General features: G+C 31.9%; 2 protein-coding genes across 2 annotated transcripts; both read left to right on the forward strand.

Moving 5' to 3' along the window:
* Positions 1 to 1,569: 1,569 nt before the first annotated feature.
* Positions 1,570 to 3,294, forward strand: LOC111889120 (cytochrome P450 81Q32). Its single transcript, XM_023885263.3, has 2 exons — positions 1,570 to 2,536; positions 2,626 to 3,294. Exons 1-2 carry the CDS (start codon positions 1,625 to 1,627, stop codon positions 3,244 to 3,246), a joined length of 1,533 nt encoding a protein of 510 aa, XP_023741031.1. The 5' UTR covers positions 1,570 to 1,624; the 3' UTR covers positions 3,247 to 3,294.
* Positions 3,295 to 6,972: 3,678 nt separating this feature from the next.
* LOC111889114 (WD40 repeat-containing protein HOS15) lies at positions 6,973 to 11,100 on the forward strand. The gene is made up of 14 exons (XM_023885253.3): positions 6,973 to 7,235; positions 8,074 to 8,219; positions 8,296 to 8,794; positions 8,913 to 9,007; positions 9,200 to 9,246; positions 9,353 to 9,503; positions 9,588 to 9,651; positions 9,732 to 9,890; positions 9,978 to 10,099; positions 10,171 to 10,245; positions 10,317 to 10,370; positions 10,438 to 10,511; positions 10,588 to 10,662; positions 10,755 to 11,100. The coding sequence occupies exons 1-14, from the start codon at positions 7,175 to 7,177 to the stop codon at positions 10,972 to 10,974; spliced, it is 1,842 nt and encodes a 613-aa protein (XP_023741021.1). The 5' UTR covers positions 6,973 to 7,174; the 3' UTR covers positions 10,975 to 11,100.
* The last annotated feature ends 756 nt before the right edge of the window (positions 11,101 to 11,856 follow it).

Here is an 11,856-nt window from a genome sequence, read left to right on the forward strand (position 1 = left end):
ACGACGGGTTTTCAAAGGGGCGGTTGGTGCACTTGATGACACTTTGATACATGCTGTTGTCCCTGCTAAGAAATAAGACTTATATAGAAGTAGGGGAAAGGGAGACTGCTACCAAAACGTATTGGCAATTTGTGACTTCAATATGATTTCACATTTGTTGTGGCCGGGTGGGAAGGGGTAGCGCATCACTCTAGAATATTATCAGAAGCAATAACCGATCCACAATCATCATTCCCGTTTCCACCACCCGGTAAGTTTTTTTTTTAAATACTTTTATCTTAGTTTGAAAATTGATTAGTGTTTTGCATTTTTTACAGACAAGTATTATCTTTGTGATGCCGCGTATGCACACACTCGAGGAGTTATGGCCCCTTATCGTAATGTGAGGTATTGGCTTGGAGATTTTCGTCAAAGACGTGCATTGACCAATAAGGAAAAATTTAATCATGGACATGCAAAACTTCGAAATGTCATTGAGCGTGCTTTTGGTGTTTTGAAAGCACGCTTCCCTATATTGAAGAGGATGGCACCATTCCCGTTTGTGACACAAAGAAACATTGTCATGGCATGTTTCGTACTTCATAATTTTATAAGGAGAGAAGGAATGAGTGATGAGTATTTTGCACGATACGATGAACCCAATGTCTCGTTTCGAAATAACAATGTGGGCGTTGATGATGATGAAGACGGGATTCCAACACATGGTACTACAGCAGACCGTGAATATATGACTCAGTTTCGGGATGAAATTGCTGATCAGTTGATGCACAATATAGATTGAATTGTTTTAAAAGAAATTGTTATTGTAAAACCAATTTTTTTTATTGTATGACTAATTTAGATGCATGAATTTTATTTTCAATGTTATAAGACTATTATTATTAAAATGTTGGTGTTGGAAAATCATTTTATGTTTGTAAAATCATTTTATTTAAAATTTCAGTTTATTTCAGCAGTCTGCAGACGTTAAAAAACAAACAGTCTTCTTATTGCAGACTGCAGACGTTTGGTCCACCTCTTCTGCTGCAGAGACTTGCAGATGTGGTCCGCAGACTGCAGACATTTTGGTTTCAGAAAAACAAATAGCACCGTAGAGTTTAATGCATTGTGGGATAAAAAGAATAAAGTTGTATGGAGTAGTGAATGATGACGTGTCACTCCATTGAACTCATTCTGGATGCCCTAATAATCAAATGAGTTTTATTTGTGATATTACCGAAAATATGGATTATTGGCAATAGTCAATACTAGAAAAATTATCTCGTCATCTTACTATCTTAGTCAATAAATTTGTCTGAGAAACATTTTTTCTTGATGGAGAAGTAAAAAAGATAGCGTAATCAATGACATCACGTATCTTGCTTTTCTTGCAACCAGTGTTGTGAACCATTCAAGAAAACAGCTTAATTCAAACAGATCTGTATCTGTATATTATAATATAATATCATATTCGTATGCAGACAACCTTGTAATGGAGAGCCACAGTAGCCCCACATCTCCACCGTGATACACAAGCACTCTGTCTATCTCTCTTACTATATATATTATATATATGTACGTGTGTATATATATATAAGTCCATATACATTGCAACACCTTAACGACACACGCACAGAGATAATTAATGGATCAAAATCATATTCTCCTCACTTCTTTTTCATCCTTGATCTTTCTTATCTATCTTTACAGGTTTCTTATACGCAGAAAGGTGAGAAATCCACCACCAAGTCCACCTTCTCTTCCAATAATCGGCCATCTTCATCTGATTACCAAAGGACCTGTTCATAGAGTGCTTGAGCAGCTTTCTTCCAGGTATGGTCCTGTTATGGCTCTTCGTTTTGGCAATCGCCCTGTGCTCGTAGTAACCTCTCCATCAGCTGTCGAAGAGTGTTTCACCAGAAACGACATCGTGTTAGCCAATAGACCACTTCTTCTAAGCGGCAAATATCTTGACTACGACCACACCACACTTGGTGCTGTACCTTACGGCCGTCTCTGGAGAGACCTCCGCCGTATTACCACCCTTGAACTCTTCTCAACAACCAGACTCAAGGCTTACATGGGAGTCCGACATGATGAAGCAAGATCATTAGTTATGTCTCTGTTCCAAGATTCCGGAACTAAAGATTTCGCGAGAGTAGAAATGAGATCAAGAATTCAAGCTGTATCGTTTAATATAGTCATGAGGGTTGTCGCCGATAAACGGTTCTACGGAACGGAGGTGGCGGACAATAAAGAAGCTGAGAAGTTCAGGGATATAATAAGGGATGTATTCGAAATCAGTGGGGCATCAAATCCAGCTGACTTCATCCCTCTTTTAGAATGGATTGATATTCAGGGTTTGAATAAAAAGCTTTCGATGTTGCAAAAGGAAACCGATACCTTTTCACAAAGCCTGATAGAAGAACGTCGGAGCAAACGCCGGAATTCTTCTTCCGAGGAAGGAAAGCCCAAGACATTCATCGACGCTATGCTTTCTTTGCAGGAATCAGAACCAGAATACTACACCGATGATATAATCAAAGGCAATATACTGGTATGTAAGCTCAATCGCATTAATTAAATATATTCTTTCAGGTTAATTAATTTTTGTAACTTGATGGCATAATTAATCTTTTTGTGTAGACATTGCTACTCGCCGGAACAGACACATCATCGGGGACAATAGAATGGGCTATGTCGCTTCTACTGAATCACCCCAACGAGTTGGAAAAAGCTAGAGCAGAGATCGATGAACATATTGGACATGAACGTTTGGTAGAAGAGACTGATTTTCCAAATCTTCCATACATTCAATGCATCGTGAACGAATCTCTTAGACTGTTCCCGGTAGCACCATTGTTGGTGCCACACGAGCCTTCAGAAGACTGCACGATTGGAGGATTCGACGTGTCAGGTGGCACGATGGTGTTGGTGAATGCATGGGGTATCCATAGGGACCCGAAAGTGTGGGAGGATCCGTTAAGTTTCAAGCCAGAGAGGTTTGAAGGAATGGGAAATGCAAATGAGGGGTATCGGTTTATTCCGTTTGGAATGGGACGTCGGCAGTGTCCTGGTTCAGGGCTTGCGAATAGGGTGGTGAGTTTGGCGTTGGCGTCGTTGATTCAGTGTTTTGAATGGAAAAGAGTTGGGGAAGAGCTGGTGGGTTTGTCGGAAGGGAAAGGTCTAACCATGCCTAAACAAGAGCCTTTGGAGGCAATGTGTAGAGGACGGCAAAGAATGAGTCTTGTTCTTAGTCAGCTATGAAAATGGTGTTTTGTTTTCATATACCTCAATATTAATATATTTTAATTTAATTACCTTGTTTGTTTTTTAGTGATTATATGCCATTTTGATAAACAATTTTATTAAATCCATGTATTTATTTAAAATAAAAATAAATATGAAAATTCTAAACATTTGAAAAAAGTTTGAATTTATTAAAAAAAATTAGAAAAATATTGAATTATTAAAATTAAAATGATTTTTTATCTTTTAAATTTAAACAAATAATTTAGATAAATAACAAAGGAAACTAATAAAATTTTAATTTAGAAATTTTGAAATTAGAAGGAAAGTCAATTATTGAAATTGATATGCATTTATTATTATATTTATTGCAATTATTACATTTAAGTATTATGTGAAATTTATTAAATGAAAAAAACCATAAAATGTCATGTGGAAAAAATTTAATTGAAAATAACCACAAAATGACATATGATCAAATCAATGTGAGTGTGACATGTGGTAAAAAAAATTTCATTTATTAGAGTAGATTTTTAGAAAAAAAATTGAAAATCTAAAATTATGGATATAAAAACTAAAGGTCATGTACACATTGAAGTTCATAATCACTACATTTCTTAATATTTTATTATTTTCTTTCCTACAATATAATGCACTCTACAATGTTTAATAGAACACTACAAAAGTCAATTTGTAATATTTATTTAAGAATTAGAAAAATTCCATTGAAAAGTTTAATGGTTATTTAACTTTGAATCATTGAAATGCGAATTTGAAATTTTAACTTTTTAACCGGATCAACACCAAATGGTTTAAGCAACCAGACCAATTTGAATTGGATTTCTCTTTCTAACAGCAAATTGGCTGGTGAAATACCGACAACCATCAATCAGTTATCGAATCTTACCATTTGAATCTCGGAAACAACTCATTTTCAGTTATGCTTGGGGATTGTAAAAGCTTGGTTTTGTTCTTCAGTCATATTAGCTACCATGTCAAAACCAGTTATTAGATTCATCATGTGGTTGAATGAATATTCTAGTGATTTCGTAACTCCTCCGACTAGCTACTCTAAACTCGGGTATGTTTTTTTAGGCCATAGTACATTTGATTTTGTATGTGTTTGTGTGTGTGTTGGGGGAGGGGGTATTTGTGTGTATAAATCAATATCATAATTGTTGCTTGGGTTTGTGAAGCAAAACTCACTTACTAGATTTCATCAAGTTTAATTTCCATGTTTTATTTTGATTTTGGTTAGATTTTCTAATTTGTGCAGTGACTTAAATGCCAATTTTAGGTTAGGTTCTTATGTTTGATTTCAAATTTAATTATAAGGTTTGATTTTCATCTTTGATTTTGGTTGTTTGACAGCTTCGATTTCATGTTTTATTTTGGTGTGATATTATGTTTTCGTTTTTCGTTTAATAGTTTGATTTTAGGTTTGGTTTTGAGTTTTGATTTCAGTTTTTTTTATTTGGTGCAAGTGGTAACTATGATGGTTATAGGAGGTGAATGGTAGTGTTGGTAGTGGTTGTCGGATATGAAGGACGGTGCCCAATGGTGGTTGTCAGCGGTGAAAGATAGTGCATGTTGGTGACTGTGGTGGTTGTCGGGTCTCTAAACAAGGAAGGGGAAGAGAGAGAGAGAGAGAGAGAGAGAAAGAGTTTTGGCGACCTTTTTATTATTATTTAATTATTAAGATAATAAAATAAATATTAAAAAGCTAAAGGAATCAATAGGGGTAACATATTATTTTTAAGTGGGATTTTGACCAAAACCACAAAAAGATCCAAAATTAGACCACTGGTACAAGTCCAAACTTTTTTTTAACTAAAATTGTAGCTTTTTGTCAACCACATGAATCATTTTTGTAGTTTTCTCATATATATATATATATATATATATATATATATATATATATATATATATATATATATATATGCCCGTGCAAAACGACGGTGATATATAATTTTTTTTGGTGAATGGTTTTATTACGATGAAATAATTATTATATTTTATTATTAGTTACTATGTAATAAAAATTACCATTTTAAATAAAATATTTATATTTTTATATCTTATGTTTATATTGTCTGTTTATACTATTGACATAAATTAATTAATATTTTTGTTTAGTTTAAGAAATATAAATAATTTTATACACATGAATTTAATATTTTAATATTTTTATTTTGCTCCAAATTGAATTTCTTAATTACTTTCTTTAATTTAAATCTTCAAACTTTTGGCAAATTTAATAAATATATTATATGGTTTTTTTAACCGACAAATATAATATATAATCTACTCCTAAATTAACACCTAAATTCAGCTACGTTCACGACGAGACTTGAACTTTCGACCTCAACGAAGGAGGGCACCACCTGATACTGTTAGACTAGAAGCCTTTTGGTGAAAACATATTATATGTGATTAAATTCATACATACTAAATGAACATAAAAATAAGCATGAAAACATAATGAAATTGAAATTTATACCGACACATACACAAAAGTAAGTAAGTAATATTTTTTAAAGTTAAGGAACGAAAGTTTAAATAAATAAAATGTATTATATGTGACCCGACTCATACGTAGAAATAGTATATAAAAATAAGCACGAAAACATAAAAAATTAAATCGAAACGTAGATAAACTTGAATTTATACTAACACATACAAAAAAACAAGAAAGTTTTTTTTAAAAATTTACGAACGAAAGTTCTAATTTTACATTGAAATGTTGACCTCCTCGAACATACCCACGCATACATAAAAATAAGCATGTAAAAATAATTTGTTTAAGTTAACTGTAACATCTCAAAATCACGGTAAAAATTATCATTTTTTAAATTAAGAGAAATCATTGTTTTCAAACAAAACTCATATCAAAACAATGTAATTTTTTTATTCAATGTTGAAAAAAAAAACAGCAAATACATAACAAAATGAAATGTGTCAATCTTAAACAAAAGGTCTATTAAAGTGATATGTGGCATAGAAAAAACTATTCTTATATTAAATAAATAAGGTAGATTATTTAATGTATTCAATGAATGAGTGTATATAGGGGTCTTTGTTGGTTCGGTTTGATCCGATTTAATTAAATAAATCAAAATAGATTTCGATTTTCAAAACATAGATCCGAATAATCCAAACTAAATTCAAATCTGATATAATTCAACCAAATTATAATTTAATTGGATTTGTTTTAACAATTTGGTTTTTAAGAGGCGAGACATTTTAAAAAAATATAACTTAAATATTAGTCAACTCTATAAAAATAACTAAAAAAAATTAGTTATGATATATAATTATAGATAACTATTAAGAAAATTTGATTATAGTTTAATATTTCACTGATAAAAAAAACTTTTGATAAAAAGTGCATATTAATGAATTATTTTGGATGAATCTTTCTAATATTTAAGAAATACTTTTGTACTTTTATAAATGATTAAAAATATATATAAAAGATAAATAATAAATTGTTATTCGGTTTTTCTAGACTATTTGATTCTTATTTTATAAACCAAATCCGAAATCAAAAATAATAATTCGATTTAGCTTAAAATGTATTTTTCTTTTATGAGAACGTATTTAGAACTATAACAATTATCATATTTAATAAAATTTCAATATACTTGTTATGAAAAATCATTAAAATAAGATAGGATATTAATTTCTCGTTCTTTTATATATAGCAAAACCATAAATCGGTTTCGTAAAATAGTTGCTATTAGACCGGTCATCGTATCAACCCCATTTGAGCACCCAAAAAACTCTTTCGGGTTTTGCCCATTTGAGAATCATCTTCCCCCTTTTTAACCCCCCGTCACTCCAAAACCCTTCTTCCGCCCTTTCGAGCCCTGTCTAATTTTATCCCAATTCGAGCAATTACATCTGGAATAAATCGAATTAGGGCTTGAATGTTGATGATTTCGCAATGATTAACATCAATTCGCGAGAGTTGAACTATCTAGTGTACCGTTATCTACATGAATCAGGTCTGTTCTTACTCCACTTTATTATTTTTATGTTTTTTTTTTTTTTCAGTTGTTGCTGAATTAAGAAAATGTGTTTCTCCTTTTCGGTTTGTTTTGCTTGGATTTTCAAAAATCGGGGGTCAATAGACTATTTTAGGCTCTAGGTCACTGAAAGTTAACTAATTTTATGATATTAGCGTTGTTGATTTTAGTGACATCTAGCATTTTAAAGAATTGGGATTTACAGGAGTACCATGGGGTTAAGGTTATGCTCAAAACACTCGTATGATTCACGACATACGGTGGGGTGGGGTAAAGCAGAGCGATTTTGAAATCTAACGGATTTATAGGACTACAACTACTGGGACTGATGATATAAATACAGAATTTTATAATTAGTTTCACTCTCTTGCGATCTCAAAGTTTGTGATTGACTTCTATTTTTGTGCCTGAACTGGAAGTTGTATTCCATTAGATTATTTCGTGAAACCCATGTATGTAAGGGTCGAAATACTACTTACAGAAAGTGTGTAACACCATCCAATTTGTCATTGAAGTTTTTTAATTATCACCACACCCTGACACTTTTTATAACGTGGTTGCTTCGATATCTTGATAATGCATGAGCTAACAAGGTTGGATTACATGATAACAATAGTCATAAACATGTAATTTCAGCACAAAATGTCAAGAAATTTTTGAGAATGCTTTCAACTTGTTAGATTCACAATTGAAGTTTTGAATTCTAGTAGAGCATTTCTGTTAAGATGAGGCCTATAAAGGGTTTTTTTACCTGTTCCCTTTATGTTGTATAATATATCCCTTGAGTTATCTATATAAACCTCCTATGTTTTTTCAGGTTTCACACATACTGCCTTCACATTAGGTTATGAGGCTGGGCTGAATAAAAGCACAATAGATGGAAATTTAGTTCCACCTGGTGCTCTTGTTACATTTGTGCAGAAAGGAATTCAGTATCTTGAGCTAGAAGCTAACCTCACATGCGTAAGCACACAGTTACAATCTTTATTCCTTTTACTGTGTGTAACACTTTTGTTTATTTGACTTGGGTTGTCTCCAGAATGATTCTGATATCGATGAAGATTTCTCTTTCATACAACCGATCGATCTCATCACAAAGGATGTTTATGAACTACAAAAAATGATAAAGGAGAAGAAAGAAAGTCTTCAGAAAACTAAAAACAGAGAAAAAAACAAAGAACATGAGCAGGAACATGCAAGAGAAAAGGAGAAAGAACATGTGAAGGAAAGAGAGAAAGAACATGAACAGGAAAATGCTAGAGAAAGAGAAAGGGAACGAGGGCATGCTAGAGAAAAAGAAAAGGAACAGGAAAGACAACACAGAGAAAGAGAAAAGAGAATTGAGCAAGAACAACATAGAGAAAAAGAGAAGGAAAAACAACAAAGGGAAAAAGAACGTGAGTTGGAGAAAGAGAAGATAGAGAGGGAAAGAGAAAGAGAAAGAGATAATAAGGGTAAACACAAAGAGAAAGAGAAGAAAAATGAGGATCTTGAGGATAAGATACGAGTCCAACCTGAAGAAAATGTGATTGCAGAAGGTAATTTTGCATTCTTTGTGTTAGAGGAATATGTTTTACAATGTTTATAACTTATAAATCTAGCTTTATATATTATTATTATTATTATATATTCTTTTTCCTCATTTATGTGAAATAGGAGCTGAACCAATGGAGATTGACACAAGCTCAACAGCTTTGCCTTCTGTTATCCCCAACTCTGATGTGACAATTTTAGAAGGTCATACTTCTGAGGTCTGTGTAAATTCTTAATTTCATTAAATCTTGCTTTAAACTTTTCTTGAAGAACATTGATTCTTTTTTAATTCAGTCTTTTTCAATAGGAATGGATTTGAATTAATTAACTAAGAAAAGTACTTGGCATTAAAATGCTCTCAAAACAATATTCATGGTTTCATATTAAATTAATTTAACCATTTGTCTCAGGTTTTTGTATGCGCATGGAGTCCAACTGGCTCTCTTTTGGCATCTGGGTGGGTATATTTAACTACAAGTAGATGATCATGATGATGTTTTATTTTTAAGTAAAATATTAATAGGAAAATTCTAGATTCTGAATTGAATTTGATATATATATAGGTCTGGAGATTCCACAGCTCGAATTTGGACCATTGGTGATGGACCCTGTAGTTCAAATTTACAAAAAGGCCCCTTAGATGTTGCTGTTTTGAAACACTACAGAGGTAGAACAAATGATAAGAGCAAAGATGTAACCACACTTGACTGGAATGTGAGTCTTTTTTTATTTTTTTTTATTTAAATTTTTACTTTTTACTGTTGCATCTCATACTGATAAATGAAATTTGTAATGTAGGGTGATGGAACTTTACTTGCAACAGGTTCTTATGATGGACAAGCCAGAATATGGAGTAAAGATGGTAAATTTAATTAAATTACATTTTTGCATTTTCAATATAGGTTTTTTTAAAATAAAATTAAGTTAGGTTTATTTATTTAGGGGAGCTGATGAGTACATTAACAAAACATAAGGGGCCAATATTCTCTTTAAAATGGAACAAGAAAGGAGACTATCTTTTAAGTGGCAGTGTAGACAAAACAGCAATTGTATGGGACATTAAGACTGGAGAATGGAAACAACAGTTTGAGTTTCATGCAGGTATTGTTTCTTTCTTTTTATTTTTTAATTTTTGTTTTGTTATATTTAATTTAACTTATTTAAAAAAAAAAAAAAAAAAAACTGCAGCTCCTACTCTTGATGTTGATTGGCGCAACAATGTCTCATTTGCAACTTGCTCAACTGACAACATGATTTATGTCTGTAAAGTTGGAGATAATCGACCAGTTAAAACTTTTGTGGGCCATCAGGTATAACAAAAAAAAAAAAATTATTGAATTATATTATTAATTAATAATATGTTAATGTTACTTACAACCAGGGTGAAGTGAATGCCATCAAATGGGATCCTACTGGTACACTTCTGGCTTCATGCTCAGATGATTCTACCGCAAAGGTAATTATTTTTTTTTATTGTGAATTTGTTTTTTTCTATATATTAATTACTTAAAGTTAATTATGACACAGATATGGAGCGTAAAGCAGGACACCTGTTTGCATGATTTAAAGGAACATACAAAGGTATGAGTATGACATATGAATATTTTTGTTTTTAATTATAAAATATTAAATATAAATTAATATGCAGGAAATATACACCATAAGATGGAGCCCAACAGGCCCAGGAACAAATAACCCTAACCAGCCGCTAGTGCTAGCAAGGTAAATATTATTTATTTATTTATTTATTCAGTATTTTTCATGATGTTGATCTCTTTATATATAAAAAAAAAAACAGTGCATCGTTTGATTCAACAATAAAGCTATGGGACGTGGAAACAGGGAGCCTCCTCCACAGCTTAGTTGCACATGGGTAACTACTCTACTACACAATTATTTCATTTTTAATTATGTTGTGTTTTGGAATATATGGTATTAATTATATGTTGAATTGAATGGATGAAGGGATCCGGTATATTCGGTTGCATTCAGTCCAAATGGGGAGTATTTGGCGAGTGGGTCATTGGATAAATGCATGCACATATGGTCTGTGAAGGAAGCCAAAGTGGTGAAAACATATGTTGGGAGTGGTGGGATATTTGAAGTTTGCTGGAACAAAGAAGGTGATAAGATTGGTGCATGTTTTTCAAACAATGTAGTTTGCATTTTGGACTTTCGTATGTAATCTTTAATCTTTATCTTTTTTTATTTTATTTTTAAATTTGTATTGTTTGAGGAGGCTGCTTGCTTGCTTGTATATGAAGACTAAATTTAGGTATTTGGGAAATTGGAATTAGTAAACCTTCAATCATGCTTTACTATGCTTTGTGGATATGCATCTTTGTTGATTTTTCACCTAACAAATAAGTTGGTTGTCTTATAGAATAATATATTGCTTTTTGTGATATGAATACGATCAATTTTGGTTTTGGTTTGTGGCAAGTTCTAGTTGGGGTTATTGGGACTTGTTGATTCAATCGAGACAATGCATTGAAGGGAAAAAGAATTGATCGCTATTTGAGAACAAATTTAATTCATTTGTGTCTTGCAAAGAATCAACACCAAATCAACTTTGGGATAACCTTCAACAAGTGTGCTTATAAAATCATTTCATGTTGGAAAAGACCCTAAAATATGCTCATATTACTAGTAAACTTAGGGGTGTTCGTTTGGATGGATCGGTTTGATCCAATCTAATCAAGTAAATCCAAATTGATTTCGGTTTTCAAAACATGGATCCGAAGTATCCAAACTAAATTCAAATCCGATCCGATTCGATCCAATTACAATTCGGTTGGATCGGTTTTTATAATTCGGTTACCGAAACATTTTAAAACGACATATAATTATAATATTACCCAACTTTATACAAGAAGAAAAACAAATAATTTAGTTGTGATTTGAAATTTATAAACAACTAATAAGAAGATATATTATAGTTAAATATTTTATAGATACAAAACTGTCGAGAGAAAATGCATATTAATGTTTTTTTTTATCAGGTGAAACGTGTTGAACCTAGTTGAAAGAATAAATTACAAAATTAATAAATAATTATAGATATATA

The sequence above is a fragment of the Lactuca sativa genome, chromosome 1 (assembly GCF_002870075.4).
Source record: "Lactuca sativa cultivar Salinas chromosome 1, Lsat_Salinas_v11, whole genome shotgun sequence".
Classification (NCBI taxonomy): Eukaryota; Viridiplantae; Streptophyta; class Magnoliopsida; order Asterales; family Asteraceae; genus Lactuca; species Lactuca sativa.

Bases quoted from the DNA above. Each gene is read 5' to 3' on its own strand.
- LOC111889120 (XM_023885263.3), top strand. From the start codon at position 1,625: ATGGATCAAAATCATATTCTCCTCACTTCTTTTTCATCCTTGATCTTT. The intron at 2,537-2,625 runs GTATGTAAGCTC...CTTTTTGTGTAG, and splicing joins TAATCAAAGGCAATATACTG to ACATTGCTACTCGCCGGAAC.
- LOC111889114 (XM_023885253.3), top strand. From the start codon at position 7,175: ATGATTAACATCAATTCGCGAGAGTTGAACTATCTAGTGTACCGTTAT. The intron at 9,008-9,199 runs GTCTGTGTAAAT...CATTTGTCTCAG, and splicing joins TAGAAGGTCATACTTCTGAG to GTTTTTGTATGCGCATGGAG. The intron at 9,891-9,977 runs GTATTGTTTCTT...AAAAAACTGCAG, and splicing joins ACAGTTTGAGTTTCATGCAG to CTCCTACTCTTGATGTTGAT.